General features: G+C 42.1%; 1 protein-coding gene across 1 annotated transcript in view; it reads right to left on the bottom strand.

The window, feature by feature from the left end:
* LOC140734279 (SH2 domain-containing protein 1A-like) overlaps positions 1 to 16,074 on the bottom strand; it is a 45,470-nt gene that overhangs the window by 3,606 nt on the left and 25,790 nt on the right. The window contains exons 3-4 of the mRNA XM_073058028.1: positions 6,462 to 6,525; positions 1,559 to 1,676 (exon numbers count right to left, since the gene is read on the bottom strand). Coding sequence (XP_072914129.1) covers positions 1,559 to 1,676; positions 6,462 to 6,525 — 182 coding nt within the window. The remainder of the gene's footprint in view (positions 1 to 1,558; positions 1,677 to 6,461; positions 6,526 to 16,074) is intronic.

The raw sequence follows: 16,074 nt of genomic DNA, 5'->3' as shown, positions 1-16,074 counted from the left end.
TTATCTACTACAATTACAATAACAATTTGCATTTATAGATCAAATGCAATACAAAAAGACACCAAAGATATTTAACAAAACAAAATCTGAACCCTAAATAAAAATATTAGTGATGATAAATACTTGGTGAAATAAATAAGTTTAAAGGAGGACACTAAACAGCAAAAGATGGTTCAGGGTGGAAATTCTACAGATTAGTAAGATATTGATAAGAAAAGCCTAGGACTCATGGGGTGCATTAAGCTTTCTGGAAACAGTAGTGAGCAGGGTTTGGCAGCAGAATTTTCTGTTTCCCTGAAGGCGGTAGACTTCCTGCCCAAAAGTGAAAAACAAGGTGTGACCAGTCAAGAGGGCTCCCTCTGCTGCAAGTTCCAGGTTTTACAGCTCACTAAAGAATCATCACAATGGGATTAAATCTCTTAGCAGCTAAGCGATTTGCTTGAGGGAGGGTGAACTTTCTTGTTCTTGATAGTGACCACTGTCCCATTTGCCTTTGATGTCCATTGAAGGTCAGTTTCCAAAGCACATTGAGATTGGTTGGGTAATAAGGAGACAGGTCGTAACATCAATTGATCATGACCTCAATGCCCTAATAGTATTGCAGGGGTGTCAAACTCATTTTAGGTCATGGGTCGGATTGAGCAAAATGCAGCTTCATGCGGGCCAGATCAGTCGGACGCGTGCGAACGCAGCTTTCGTTGCCTCCGTTTTTTCAGCCTGCTCTCATGTGTCTCAGTCTCTGCTATAACTACAAAGTGTTTCACTTTACAAATTCCGTTTCTTATAGATAGATAGATAGATAGATAGATACTTTATTCATCCCCATGGGGAAATTCAACATTTTTTCCAATGTCCCATACACTTGTTTTAGCAAAACTAATTACATAGAATTACTCAGTAAAAATATGATATGCATCTAAATCACTCTCTCAAAAAGCATTAATAATAGCTTTTAAAAAGTTCTTAAGTAGTTTACTTAGATACATTAAATACAATCAACCCCGGCACTTTAACATATCTTACTCCTGGCAGTTGAATTGTAAAGCCTAATGGCATTGGGGAGTATTGACCTCTTCATCCTGTCTGAGGAGCATTGCATCGATATCAACCTGTCGCTGAAACTGCTTCTCTGTCTCTGGATGGTGCTATGTAGAGCAAGACTGCCGAATAAACACTAAAAACCCTGAAAACCTGGTACCTGAATAAACTCAGCATTAGCCATATCATACGCCATAGGCGCTTCGATTACTGGGGCCAGCTTTAATAGTAATTAGATATTATCTCGCGGGCCAAAGATAATTTCACCGCGTGCCGGATTTGGCCCGCAGGCCTTGTGTTTGACATATATGGTATACAGAGAGAAACTTTACAGCTTCAAAATATATCATAGTTTAAAATCCACTCAAACTTCAATGGTTTAAGCAAATCTGGTCAGTACAACAGGATAAAAGGAAAATGTTGAAATAAGACACATCAGCATCAAACATGCAATGGAATGGATAAGAAGAGTATTATTGCTAAACACACATACTTCCGTTCAGTAAAGAACATTTGATACCTTTTTGCTTGTACACTGGGTATAATAAGGGTATTGCTAAGCCTTGATCTTCCTTTTGGTAGGCAGAAATTAAGTTCTTCACCTTACGAAACAACCTCCGATTGACTCCAGGTGCTGTCTGTGAAGAAAAGAAAAAAATAAATCAGAACAAAAAGAAAATTTAGCATGCTGAATTAAGTCTAACTCTTGGTATCAGATTAGACCCATCTTGATTCCTCACCTCACTAAAAATCCAACATTAATAACAACCATTTTTAAGCAACACACAAAAAATGCTGGTGGAACTCGGCAGGTCCAGCAGCATCTATGGAAATTAATAGATAGTTGACATTTCAGACCAAGGGCCTTCTTTGGGACTGAGAAGGAAGGCCGAAGGTGCCAGAATAAAAAGGTGGGGGGAAGGGGAAGGAGATTAGCTGGAAGGTGATAGGTGAAGCCAAGTGGGTGGGAAAGGTCAAGGCTGGAGAAGAAGGAATCTGATAGGAGAGGAGAGAGAACCACAGAAGAAAAGGAAGGGGCCCAGTGGGAAGTAATAAGCAAGTGAGAAGAGGTAAAAAGGTCAAAATGGGGAACAGAGGAAGGTGGGGGGGGGGGGGGGGGGAAACTTATATCCCTAGCAAGCCAGGCATTTCACAAAATCATGACCTGCTACCCAAAACATCAACAACCCCTTCAATTTGTCCAACATGGACCCCTCCCATTCATCCCACAGTCTTTTTGGCCTCCCACCATCAGACAAAATGTACCACAGTATAAGATGAAGGACTGTTAAGCTGAGTAACAGCTTCTTCTCAGGCTGTGAGACTTCTGAACACCCTGCTACCACCCAGTACGTATTATTTATTACAGCATCAGTAGCAGTAATAGTGTTGTATGTTTAACTATATGTCATTTATGCACTTTATGTCAACTTATATATCCACAGAATACTTTATTTTTATCTGTTAATATTATTTTACATACTGTATGTGATCTATGTACTGTGTACTTCGTACCTTGATCCTTGAGGTACATTGATTCGTTTAGCCGTATACATGTGTACAGTTGAATGACTAAAACCCTGATCTTGAACTTGAATGTTCAGGAAGTTAAAGCAAACTGTGAGCAATTCATTTCAAGTTTCAAGATTGTTTGATATCATTTCCCATATGCAAGTGTAAAGGGGAACAAAATAATTGTTACTCCCGATCTGATGCAACACAAAAATAACACACAAGACAAAGAATGCAATAATGATAATTTAAATAAAACAGAATAAATGTAAATACATCAGATGTCTTATATGCATAGATTGATTGTATGTTTGTAAAGTGACACAAGGCAGTACTGTGACTGATGGGAAATAATAAAGTAGTGGTGGAGTTAGTGGGTGGAGATGTTGATCAGCCTTTCTGGTTCAGTAAAGTAACTGTTTTTGAGTCTGATAGTCCTGGTGTGAATGCTACATAGCCTCGTACCTGATATGAGTGGGACGACTGGTCCATCAGTAGGGTATGTTAGGTCCTTCATAATGCTACTGGCTCATTTCTGGCACCTTTCTCTGTGTGTGTATATATATATATATATGTGGGTGTGTGTGTGTGTGTATATATATATATATATCATTAGTGCCAGTAATGCATTGGGCAATTTTAACTACCCCTTGTAGAGCCTTCCATACCAATAGCATCTCCTGTATATATAATTCCAAAAGCCTATTATCCTCTGGGTAATAAAGATGGAAGTGGAATATTTTTGCAAATATCATTTCTTCAATACAGTCAAAATGGAAATGTTACAAGTTTAGAACAAACAGAACAAGAAATGTAGAACATGAGAAAGTCTGTAGATGCTGGAAATCCAAAGCAACATTCACACAAAATGCTGGAGAAACTCAGCAAGTCAGGCAGCTTCTGTGGAAATGAATAGTTAGTCAACGTTTCAGACTGAATCCCTTCTTCAGGAATACAGAACTAACAGCAGATGTATGTTTATGTAAAGATACTATGATGAGTTAGAATATGCTGACAGCAATGACAGATAAATGACAGGTTGTTTTAGCAGCTGATGAACATAGTTTTGTTTATAAAAAAAAAAGGAACATTGAATAAGTCAAACTGAAACAGCTAAATTCTGAATGTGTATTTTGGGGAATACTGTTAAAGGATCAAAAGGTTGAAAAATGAAGTAGAGACTAGGGAAGACATTCTGTTTATGTGGAGCATAAATAGCAGCACAGACCAGATAAAATGTAACCTGCTTATGGGGTGTAAATCCAACACAAAAAGCAAAGAGATGGCTTTGGCCAGCTTTATATTCCAAACTCAATAAGAGCTAAGCAGGTATCAACTTCCACTGACCCATTATTTAGCATCCTATTTATTGAGTTGAAAATCCCCACTGTCCTACTCTTCAGAGCATGTTAAGTGATCTTGCCCTCTACCCCATCTACTTTCAGAATATAAATATGCTGCAGTATAAAGAGAAGATAAATAGGACTGATTTAAAAAATTGTAAAATCAAGGAATAAATTACTGAGATAAAGTTGAATTAAAGAGTGTAGACACATGTTTTAATAGAGTAATGAATCACAAAGTTGCTGAAGATAAACTTCAAATGATGATAAGGTCTGAATCTTAGTCTATCTTTACAAAACTACTCAGAATATTAATTCTATTTTTCCATTCAAGTATATTACCAGGGGCAATAGAAATAATCTGAGGTCTGTGTCCAATCAAGCATGCAAAAATTAATAAATTATTTTCTTGTTTCTAACCTTAATTCACCTTTTTTTGGACCAACTTTGCTGGGCAGTTCTGAGGCAGAGTTCCAAGCATTCAAGTAAGAGGATACTGGTGCATTGCACTGAAGAATCCACCTCAATGGTACCATGCCAGTCAGACAAGGTGCAAAATCAGAGATCCATTTCAATTAGTGAAGATGTTCAGCTCAGGGGAGGAAAAAAAAGCCTCAATGTAAGTCAAAAGTCACAAGGTAACATTGTAGTTCTATAAACATCTGGTTAGAACACATTTTGAATACTGTGTTCAGTTCTGGTCACCTTATTATAGGAAGGATGTGGAAGCTTTCGAGAGGGTGCAGAGATTTACCTGGATGCTGCCTAGATTAGGGAGCATGTCTTGTGAAGAGAGGTTGAGCGAGCTAAGGCTCTTCCCTTTGGAGTGAAGGGGAATGAGAGGCAACTCGGTGGAGGTGTATTAGTTGATAAGATCCATAGATCGTGTGGACAGTTAGTGCCTTTTTTTTCCTAGGACAGCAATGGCATCCTTTTAAGGTGAGTGACGCAGGAAAGTATAAGGCCAATGTCAGAGGTAGGGCTTTTATACAGGAAGTGATAAGTGCCGAGGGTCATGGTAGAGGCTGATATATTAAGGGCTCTTCTCACATGGATGAAAGGAAAGTAGAGAGTTGTGGGCTATGTTGGAGGGAAAGGTTAGATTAATCATGTAGTAGGTTAGAAGTCTGGCTCAACATTGTGGGTCAAAGGGGCTGTACAGCTCTACTATATATTCTATGTTTTAATTTGGAAGATTTTAAATATATAAGGTGGCATCTGTCTCTTTACTTTGTGTAAGTTATCATCTAAGGTTCTCCAGTGAGCTGCCTAGAGCATCATTGGTTGCAATAGGTGACAGCAGGAAGGTTTGCAACAGAACAACAACATCCCCTTGCATTTATGCGATGCTGTTATGTCAAGCTGACACCAATCTAACAAAGCCACTGTTAAGAAGGCAGGGTAAGAGTTTGCTTGGTTTTATAGTGGGGTATTGTCAGAAAACTAGAGGACTGACACTCACTAGTGTTTCAACCATTGCCAGTGTCACCTCATGTTCCCACCCCCGTGAGAGAACATACTGTAAGCCTCCATGACAATGGGACTTCTGAAAAAAATGTGAACCAACCTCAGAAATATTTCCATTTCATGAAAAGACAGTAATGTGTGCTTCGTATTTTTACAGCTATACCCTTGTTAAAATCTGTGATGCATCTCTAAAGCACTTGTATTGATCAAGGATAGCAGTGGTTAGTACCGTTGATCAACGCATGAGTTTTGGAAACGCATACACAGATTTTAACAAGGGCATATAAAAAAAGCAAAATACAAGATGCTGCAAATCCAAAATAAATTCAAAGATGCTGGAAGTACAGCAGGTCAACCAGCACCGAGGGAAAATTGGCAGCCAATGTTTTAGGTAAAGACACTTCATTTGAGCAGAAAATGGGAATTGGATAGACATTCTAATAGGCTGAAGAGAAAGCAAAGCCCTATATTGTAAACAGTATGTAAAGAACTAACCAATAAATACTGGTACCAAGAAATGATATAAAAGATCACCTCAGTCAATTTAAACAAAGTTACATGTGAAACAGAAGATATTACACATTAAAGAAAGCAGAAAAGATGATGGTGGGAAATTGCAGCAGTCCACCAGCTCTTTCCCAAGGAGAAAAATATAACAACAATAAACAAACTGATTCCTTCTTCACAGTGACCTCAAAGGGAAGAAATGGTTTCTAGTATCTTTCCTTATGCTCTAGGTGAAAAATATGAATTGACAACTCCTCATCAATGCCTCCCCAGCCAGAGGAAAAGTTCTTTCTCAACTCATCCTTCAAAATACAACTTAACACTAAAAGCAGTTGTTAGGTCACCCTCAGCCTTTGGTGCTCCCATGAAATACGTTCAAGCCCCAGCAGCGTAACCTTCTCCAGACAAGAAGAAAGCGATCTGCAGAAGGCAAGCCCCACAAGGGTTAGCCAATCCCTCTCGTAAAACCACAACTAACCGCCATAAACCTTGACATGCTCGTAGCCTGAAACCCTAAGCATGCATACATAATGGCTTTGAAAGGAATTGAAACAGTGAAGTAAACATTGATAATAAAAACCAAATTTCTCTTACTTCAACAGTCCATGAATCGGTCGGAGTCTTAAAGACACGGTATGTGTAAACTAATCCAGAGCACCTGTCAAATAGAAAGCATGGTTTTAGTGACCAAAATTTGCAGTTGTTTACAATTCAAAACAAATATTCCACATTAATTTCCACATTTTATCAGATATTATGCAAACTTCCTGTTAAAGAAAATATCGTCTGTGTGAGAAAAAAAAGCAGCTTGGCTTAAATTTATTATATGTGATGGTTACCCTGGTTTTAAAAGTCCCAGGAACACAGTGACCTTTTGCTGTGAGGTTGGCAGAAAAGCAATGCCAGGTTACACCGAGCAACAAAAACACGAGGAAATCTGCAAATGCTGGAAATCCAAAGCATTAAACACAAAATGCTGGAGGAACTCAGCAGGTGGAGGTAACAGAGACCACAGATGATGGAATCTCATAGGGAAGGAAGGTGTAACATGGGGACATTGGCTGGAGGGCACCCAGTGAGAGGAGAACGTGGGTCAGGAGCAGATGGAGAGGTGGAAGATGGGAAAGAACTCGGTGATGGAGGCAGAGGTTGGGTGTTGAGTATGAGTAGGAGGATTAGAGATAAAGAGACAAGAGGAGTAACTTCCCTCACTCTCCTCCAGGCCATCAGGTGGTAGACATAAAGCAGAAAATCAGGTGCTGGTCCTCTAGTGTGTAAATGACCTAGAGGTGAATTTTAGGCATGACACTTGGTGGCATTGGAATCCAGTAAAAGTTAATAGTATAAAAATCCTATGAGAAAATTCTCTACCCCATAAACTGAGATTTTAAAAAAATCAGTGAAAGACTGGTAATGAAAATAATCAGCACCATCCATCAGTGAATCTCTACCTCTCTCCAGTTTGATCATTTATTTTTCTGTACCTGTCACCTCAGTGTTGTCCTTCAACAACAGTGTTAAGAGTGTGTATGATAAAGCATTTCAAAAGTGCCTGAAGAGATACCAGATTAATACCATCCACAAACCCATAAGGAATCTCAAACGGGTGGGGTGAAGCTGAGAGCCGGAAAGGTGATTGGCAAAAGGGATACAGAGCTAGAGAAGGGAAAGGATCGTGGGACGGGAGGCCTAGGGAGAAAGAAAGGGGGGGGGAGCACCAGAGGAAGATGGAGAGCAGACAAAGAATGATTGTGAGAGGGGCAGATAGAGAAAAAAGGAAGGGGGAAATAAATAAATAGATAGATAGATAGATAGATAGATAGATAGATAGATAGATAGATAGATAGATAGATAGATAGATAGATAGTAGATAGATAGATAGATAGATAGATAGATAGATAGATAAATAAATAGATAGATAGATAGGGGATAGGGTAAGAAGGGGAGGAGGGGTATTAACAGAAGTCAGAGAAATCAATGTTCATGCCATCAGGTTGGAGGCTACCCAGACAGAATATACGGTGTTGTTCCTTAGCCCAAAACGTTGACTGTGCTTCTTCCTAAAGATGCTGCCAGGCCTGCTGTGTTCCACCAGCATTTTGTGTGTGTTGCTTGAATTTCCAGCATCTGCAGATTTCCTCATGTTTGATGAAGCTCAAATCACAGCTGATACCGGTCAAAAATGGCCTGGGACTCAGAATGGCTGGTGTTTACAGGATTCCCTGAGAATGTGGAGCGACACAGATTGACCAGATGGGGTGCACAGTGGAAACTCGGATCAAGGAGCCAAGGAGCATGGGAGGTGTATCCGTTTGGGTTACCCAGACGGATCGGCGGTAGCAGAACATTGCATTAGCAGTGGCCAAAGGATTGACTTCGACGGCACAAAACTACTGTTGGTATCGCCTGGTGAAGGAAGCCACTGAAATAAAACTAGAGAAAAATAATTTTAACAAAGGTGAAGGTCTCGCTGTAAGTGAAAATGTGGAATTCAATTGCACACATGGTGAGGCAGCAGAAGCCTGATTGGATGAGGGCTAACCAATCAGGAGGAACAGATGACATGGATATATATACCACCAGACTAGACATGCCTAAGCACGGCAGAGTTTGTCATTGAAACATCAGTTAAAATTGATACCTGTACCCGACTGGAAGCCTGAAAAGGGTTTATTCATCATAAATGTCAGGAAAGCACTGGATCCTTTTTCAGTGTAATCTTGCTCAGCTCTGGGAAATACCCTTTTTCATATTTTCACATAAATTACAGAAAAATGATTTTCTTGTTTTTTGTAATTTATTTTTTTATTGAAGTTCATCACAATGCTAAGATTGTTTTATTTTATAAAGCAGAAGCTATGATTTGTTTATTTTTGCAATTTTGCATCTGAAAATATTTACAAAATTGTAGAACTGTTTCAATGTAGAAGGAGAGCTCTTTGTACAGCTGTCTAGTTTGTCCCATTTCCTCCATGGCCTTGCAAATCATTTCCCCAGTACTTCCTGCTTCCCGTTTGACAGCCTTGGCAACCTTTATATCCTCCATGCTAATAGTGATTCAGTTACAGATCATTATCATTCTGCAGAAAATAAATTCTGCCTGTCACTTGGAAATACTTCCCCAATTCTTGAAAAGACCAATACTAGGAATTACCTCTCAGTCTATTCTCTCTAAACCTATCATGATCTCAAACGTAACTATCAAATCTCCAATCAAAATTCCTTGCTCCAAGGAGAACTCCAGCCCGTTCAACTAACTTCACACCACAAATCCCCATCTGCAGAACTATTCTAGTATATGCCTTGTGTGCCATGTCCAAGATTTTCAAATCAGTTCAATTTCAAAGTACTTTTATGTAACACCATGGTTAAGATTCTTTTTACTGCTATGCTGTAGGTATTTAGGTTGATCAGTTCCGTAAGATCAGTCTGTTCTACTTTCAGTCTGTTTGGGTTTGAGCTGAGATAACAGGCTTTGTTGTTCTTAGGAATATGGTGTTAGCCAATTAGGATGGTAGAATTCTAGAAAAGGTTCTAGAGAACACAGGGCCGAGAGGTCTTTGTGAGCGACACTGGAATGGGTCAAGGTCTTTTTGGTGGGAGCCAGGATGTGATGAACCCCTAGGTTTATCTTGCCATGGACTGTCATTTTAAGACATCAGCCGCTGGCTTTCTCGGCTCCTGTTTAATTCTGACTAAGAGAGAGAGAGAGGGGCGGAACTATTTGACTCTGCAGCTTGTTTTGATTTAAGCAAGGACACTCACTCACAACACACTCAGTCGCAGTGGAGTCGGACAATGGAAGGAAGCCAGTGACTAAAGGGGTTGCTGGTTGGAACATTCCAGTGACCACAAGGTTGGGTTGAGCATCGACCCAGCACATCGATAAGTGGCTATCACGTTGTGTGATTGGGGCAACCTTGTGGAATCTATCTATGTGTTAACCCTTGCCTGGGTGGTAGTTCCCTTTGAAGATGGTACCCCTGTGATAAGCTACTATTGGTGATAATTCATGTGGATTTAGAATGATGATGGATAAAATCTATGGCGATTGTTATCCTGTTTTACCACCATGGAACCTGTGGAACAAGACATAAATGCCTTCTCTCGACATTCACCTTGGATTACAAATATCTCTCTCACATCATTGAATCTGTGGATGAACTGAGCTTTCATACCTCACCATCTCAAGATTTTAGGCCTGATGCCCCACCCCTCTGAGCTCAATCGTTCGGAAGTTATACTTACACATATGTATACTCATAACACTGTTAACTTTTGATTATTCGTCTCTAAGTAGATACTAATAAAGATAGTGGTTCTAACGTCAAAACCAGACTCCAGGCGTGGCCTATTGCTGCTGGTTCATTTAAACCATTACGGGTACGTAACAAGGAGAAGACGGGGGGAAGATGGCTGAGGATGCCGTCCCTGTTGCACGAGGTGCTTTGTGCAGATGAATGGCTTCAAGGAGGAAGGACCAATACTCACATGAGAGACCAATACGCCCAGTCCCACGTCTGTCCATGGCCTCCTCTACCGTCAAGATGAGGCCACACGCAGGTCGATGGAGCAATACCTTATCTCCCGCCTAGATAGCCTCCTTCCTGCTGGCCTGAACATCCAACTCACTGACCTCCGTTGATACCTCTGCCCCCCACCCTTACCCCCATCCCTATCTATTATTTTAGTCTGGTTCTCTTTCTCTCTCTTTTTCCCCCCTCACTATACTCTCTCCCCCCAGCCCTACCTTTCTTTCTCTTTTATTTCCCATAATTCTCCACCTTCCCCCTAGCCCATTTCCATCCAGCCTATCACTTCCCAGCTCTCTACTTTATCCCTCCCCCCACTTCTTATCCCCCCTCGACCATCCCATGTTACTACACTCTTGATGAAGGGTTTCGGCCCGAAACGTCATTATTACCTCCTCCCATAGATGCTGTCTGGCCTGCTGAGTTCTGCCAGCATTTTGTGTTTTTTACTCACATGAGAGAGCCTGTTTGTTCAAGATGGATTTTGATCGACATTCGTAAGGTGGTGTGGGCTTTCACGCAGACCGAGGGTCCAGCGCATGAGTTACAGACAACTTCAAGATGAGCTCCAACATATGTGCACATTTGACTGTTTAATTATAATGGGGCTTTTTTGATTTTTTTCTTCTTTCCTTTCTTTAATAACTCTTTGGTTAAGTTAACGTTCATGAATATCCTTCCTTTATAACTGAATGCAGTGTACTGTCTGTTACTTCTTGCCCACAGGCGACTGCAAGGAGGCAGTAAATCACACAGCATTCACACAAACTGGGGTTTGGGTGGGCAAGACACCCCAACCTCACGGGTTTGCTGGGAACCAAGTCAAACACACCCTAGATGTACGGAGCCTGAGAAAGGTGGGGTTCTCGCCACGGGGTACAGCGACTGTTACCGAGGGGCTAAGAAACTGCATTTCCGGAGTACAGCGGCTGTTACCGAGGGGCTAAGAAACCGCATTTCCGGAGTACAGCGGCTGTTACCGAGGGGCTAAGAAACCGCATTTCCGGAGTACAGCGGCTGTTACCGAGGGGCTAAGAAACTGCATTTCCGGAGTACAGCAGCTGTTACCAAGGGGCTAAGAAACTGCATTTCCGGAGTACAGTGGCTGTTACCGAGGGGCTAAGAAACTGCATTTCCGGAGTACAGCGGCTGTTACCGAGGGGCTAAGAAACTGCATTTCCGGAGTACAGCGGCTGTTACCGAGGGGCTAAGAAACCGCATTTCCGGAGTACAGCGGCTGTTACCGAGGGGCTAAGAAACCGCATTTCCGGAGTACAGCGGCTGTTACCGAGGGGCTAAGAAACTGCATTTCCGGAGTACAGCGGCTGTTACCGAGGGGCTAAGAAACTGCATTTCCGGAGTACAGTGGCTGTTACCGAGGGGCTAAGAAACTGCATTTCCGGAGTACAGCGGCTGTTACCGAGGGGCTAAGAAACTGCATTTCCGGAGTACAGCGGCTGTTACCGAGGGGCTAAGAAACCACATTTCCGGAGTACAGCGGCTGTTACCGAGGGGCTAAGAAACCGCATTTCCGGAGATGCTCAGTAAAAAGGGGTTTTCAATTATTATCAAAGAATGTATAAATAATACAATCTTGAGATTTGTTTGCTTACAGGTAGCCACAAAACAAGAAACGCCAAAAAAAAATTATTTTAAATAAAAGCTGACACCTAAAGCGCAACAGAAAGGGGAAAAAAACACAAAAATTCCGAATCCAATTGAGTCCTCCCATCCAAAACATAAGAAGCCCAGAGAAGAACCAAAGCCTCGCTTATAAGTTCATCATATTAGTGGCCATGGAGCAAAGCAGTCTGGCGGTCTTCATAGCCTCAGCACTATGGAGAGAGGAGTGACCTTCACAAAGCATGAGCGAAACCGGCTCTCACCTCAGATGCCGAAACCCTGTCTTTTCAGAATATCTGAGCCGGTGATTAAATTGACTATACAATGGAACAGCAAAATGGGCAGATGAAAAGGCGTATCTAATAAAGGGACCACTGAGTGTAGGTCATAATTTTTTTTTTGTTTTGCGGCAACAATATAATACAAAACATAAAGATTACCACAGGTTGTAATTACCAATTACAAGACAACATCATCTGACTGTGCAGGTGATGCCTCCCTCCCAAATGCGCTGAATAACTTCTATGCCCAGTTTGAGGCAGAAAATGATGTGGCAGCGAGGAAGTCCACCCCTCCTACGAATGACCGGGTGCTGTGTCTCTGCATGGCCGACGTGAGAAGAACCCTGTGCAGGGTCAACCCACGGAAGGCTGCTGGACCAGACAACATCCCTGGTAGAGTGCTCAGAGGATGTGCAGACCAGCTAGCAGATGTTCTCACTGACATCTTCAACATCTCCCTGAGCAGCACCACCATTCCAACATGCTTCAAGGCCGCCACCATCGTCCCCATGCCAAAGAAGTCTTCAGTGTCCTGCCTCAATGACTACCATTGCACTTACATCCATCATCATAAAGTGTTTCGAGAGGCTCGTCATGAGGCATATCAAGACCCTGCTGCCCCCCTCACTGGACCCCCTGCAGCTTGCGTACCATCCCAACCGCTCAACAGATGACGCCATTGCCACCACCCTCCACCTGGCCCTAACCCACCTGGACAAAAAAGACACATACGTTCGGATGCTGCTAATAGACTTCAGTTCAGCATTGAACACAATCATCCCTCAGAAACTGACTGGAAAGCTGAGCCTACTGGGCCTGAACACCTCCCTCTGCAACTGGATACTAGACTTCCTGACTGGGAGACCTCAGTCAGTCCGGATCAGGAGCAGCATCTCCAACACCATCACACTGAGCACGGGGACCCCCCAGGGCTGTGTGCTCAGTACACTGCTGTTCACTCTGCTGACCCACGACTGTGCTACAACACACAACTTGAACCATATCATCAAGTTTGCCGATGACACGACCATGGTGGGTCTTATCAGCAAGAACGATGAGTCAGCTTACAGAGAGGAGGTGCAGTGGCTAACGGACTGATGCAGAGCCAACAACCTGTCTCTTAATGTGAACAAAACAAAAGAGATGGTTGTTGACTTCAGGAGGGCACGGAGTGACCACTCCCCGTTGAACATCGACGGCTCTTCGATAGAGATCGTAAACAGCACCAAATTTCTTGGTGTTCACCTGATGGAGAATCTCACCTGGTCCCTCAACACCAGCTCCATAGCAAAGAAAGCCCAGCAGCGTCTCTACTTTTTGCGAAGGCTGAGGAAAGTCCATCTCCCACCCCCCATCCTCACACATTCTACAGGGGTTGTATTGAGAGCATCCTGAGCAGCTGCATCACTACCTGGTTCACAAATTGCACCATCTTGGATCGCAAGACCCTGCAGCGGATAGTGAGGTCAGCTGAGAAGATCATCGGGGTCTCTCTTCCTGCCATCACGAACATTTACATTACATACTGCATCCGCAAAGGAAACAGCATTATGAAGGACCCCATGCACCTCTCATACAATCTCTTCTCTCTCCTGCCGTCTGGGAAAAGGCTACGAAGCATTCGGGCTCTCATGACCAGCCTATGTAACAGTTTCTTCCCCCAAGCTATCAGACTCCTCAATACCCGAAGCCTGGACTGACACCTTGCCCTACTGTCCTGTTTATTATTTATTGTAATGCCTGCACTGTTTTTGTGCACTTTATGCAGTCCAGTGTAGGTCTGTAGTCTAGTATAGCTTTCTCTGTTTTTTTTTTATTACGTTCAATCTAGTTCAATCTAGGACACCATGGTCCTGAAAAACGTTGTCTCATTTTTACTATGCACTGTACCAGCAGTTATGTTCGAAATGACAATAAAAGTTGACTTGACTTGACTTGAGGTTACAATAATGAATCAATTAGCAAAAAAGACAAGTACTGAGATAGTGTGCATTGGTTTAAGGACTGTTCAAAAATCTGATGGCAGAGGGGAAGGAACTGTTCCTAAAAGTCTTCAAGCTCCTGTACTTCCCATCCCACCCTCCCCCCATTGCTAGTAATACAAAGAGGATGTGCCCTGGATGGTGAGTGTCCTTACTGATCGATGCTGTCTTCTCGCAGATGTCCTCAAGGCTCATGAAGATGGAGCTGTGAAGTTTCTACGTGCGGTGCAGAAGCAAATCATTAAATGCTCCAATTTAGGAATATTACAGTGGAAACCTGAAGTCAAAGACTGTAGTAAGTAACATTGTTTCAAGTCATTTAAGAGAATTAGTGATTTTCAGACCTGACAGATCTGGGACTCCATAACAGCCATCAGAGAGCGCAACAGTTGGAAGTTCATATAATGTCTGGATTGTCTCAGGAAACATGGGTGCTGTGGAGAACTGCAGATAAAACTGAAATGCAGGACCCTAAAGATTCCTTCTCTTCCATTCTCCTGGCTAATGTACAGTCTCTGGAAAATATAAGTGAGGACCTCAGAGCAAGACGACAGTGCTATAGGGACATATCTTGATGTAATTTACAGCATGGGGGGTCTAAATTTTATTGTAAATAAAACTTAGAGTTTACCTTCTTGAAAGTTTGAATAAGTATGCAAATATGTATGCGATGCACTTACACATTGTCAACAAATCCCTAAACATTTTAAACGGTTAAAAGCAGCTACAAAATCCAATTAAACTATTGCCTGTAAAATCAAATGCTTGAATGGTTCTTAAATAAGATGTTAGCACAGCACGTGATGCTTATGATGGTCAGATGATCCAGCTGGCAAAATAGAAATGCAGATCATTCTGAGAACCTATCAGACTGGGGCCATAATCTGTATCAGAAATCCAGTTTGCAGTCAAAACCCTATACATGTATTAACTGGTAATGGGAAATACCATTGGTTGGTCTGCATGATGGCTATCCATCGCGTCTGACGACGACGGTTGTTCTTATGAAGTTCATCTGTTATGGACCCAAAGGTGTCTGGACAGTCAAAATCATGAGTGGCAAACTTGTTCGCAGTGCAGGCAGGGTAACTGTCCTGAGTCAGCAGGGGTGATTGCCGCTGCTTTGTCACTTTCTGTCGCTTTGGCAGCCAACAGGTCTGCATGACGCCTCTCCTCAAAGTGGTTGTGGATGAGTATGACTGAGGCATGTCATGCAGTCCATTCATGTGTGCACTGCTCCAGCTGCTTTGGAGTAAGTCCAGCATATGCAATGTTAGCTTTCGCACAATCTTTGAACCCCTTGTGAGGCCTACCTTGGTCCCCCTTGCCCAGAGTTAGAACACCATACGGTAGCTGTTTGAGGATTCTGGAACCCCTATGTATATGACATGTCCTGTGCATTGAAGCTGGGTCCATGGCCTTATTCCTCGTGGTCTCAGCTCTGTGGAGGACTTCCCAGTATGTAACTGCAAAGTCTCGCAATAATCTGCAATCTGAATTAATGTCTCCACAACAGAAGAGAAAGAAACAACAACAAAATCAATTCTGTTTAAAGAAAAATGTCAGGTTATTTAACATAATGAAAATTTTCAAATAGTCTTCTCAAAAAAACAAGTCAACTGAGTAATAGCCGTGTTATTTGTGAGTCTGTATCTAGAAAAGTTTATGAACAGAAAATCTTAAAAATACATCTCAAATGAAAGAAAATGTCACCCCACATTCTGTAACCAAAATCTGTGGTCAATAACAAAGGAATGCCTCTCACTATTCAATCCACATACTTCTGCCC

The sequence above is a fragment of the Hemitrygon akajei genome, chromosome 10, assembly GCF_048418815.1.
Source record: "Hemitrygon akajei chromosome 10, sHemAka1.3, whole genome shotgun sequence".
In the NCBI taxonomy this organism is placed as follows: domain Eukaryota; kingdom Metazoa; phylum Chordata; class Chondrichthyes; order Myliobatiformes; family Dasyatidae; genus Hemitrygon; species Hemitrygon akajei.
The sequence above is the reverse complement of the archived record's forward strand: the minus strand, read 5'-3'. Positions and strand labels throughout refer to the sequence as shown.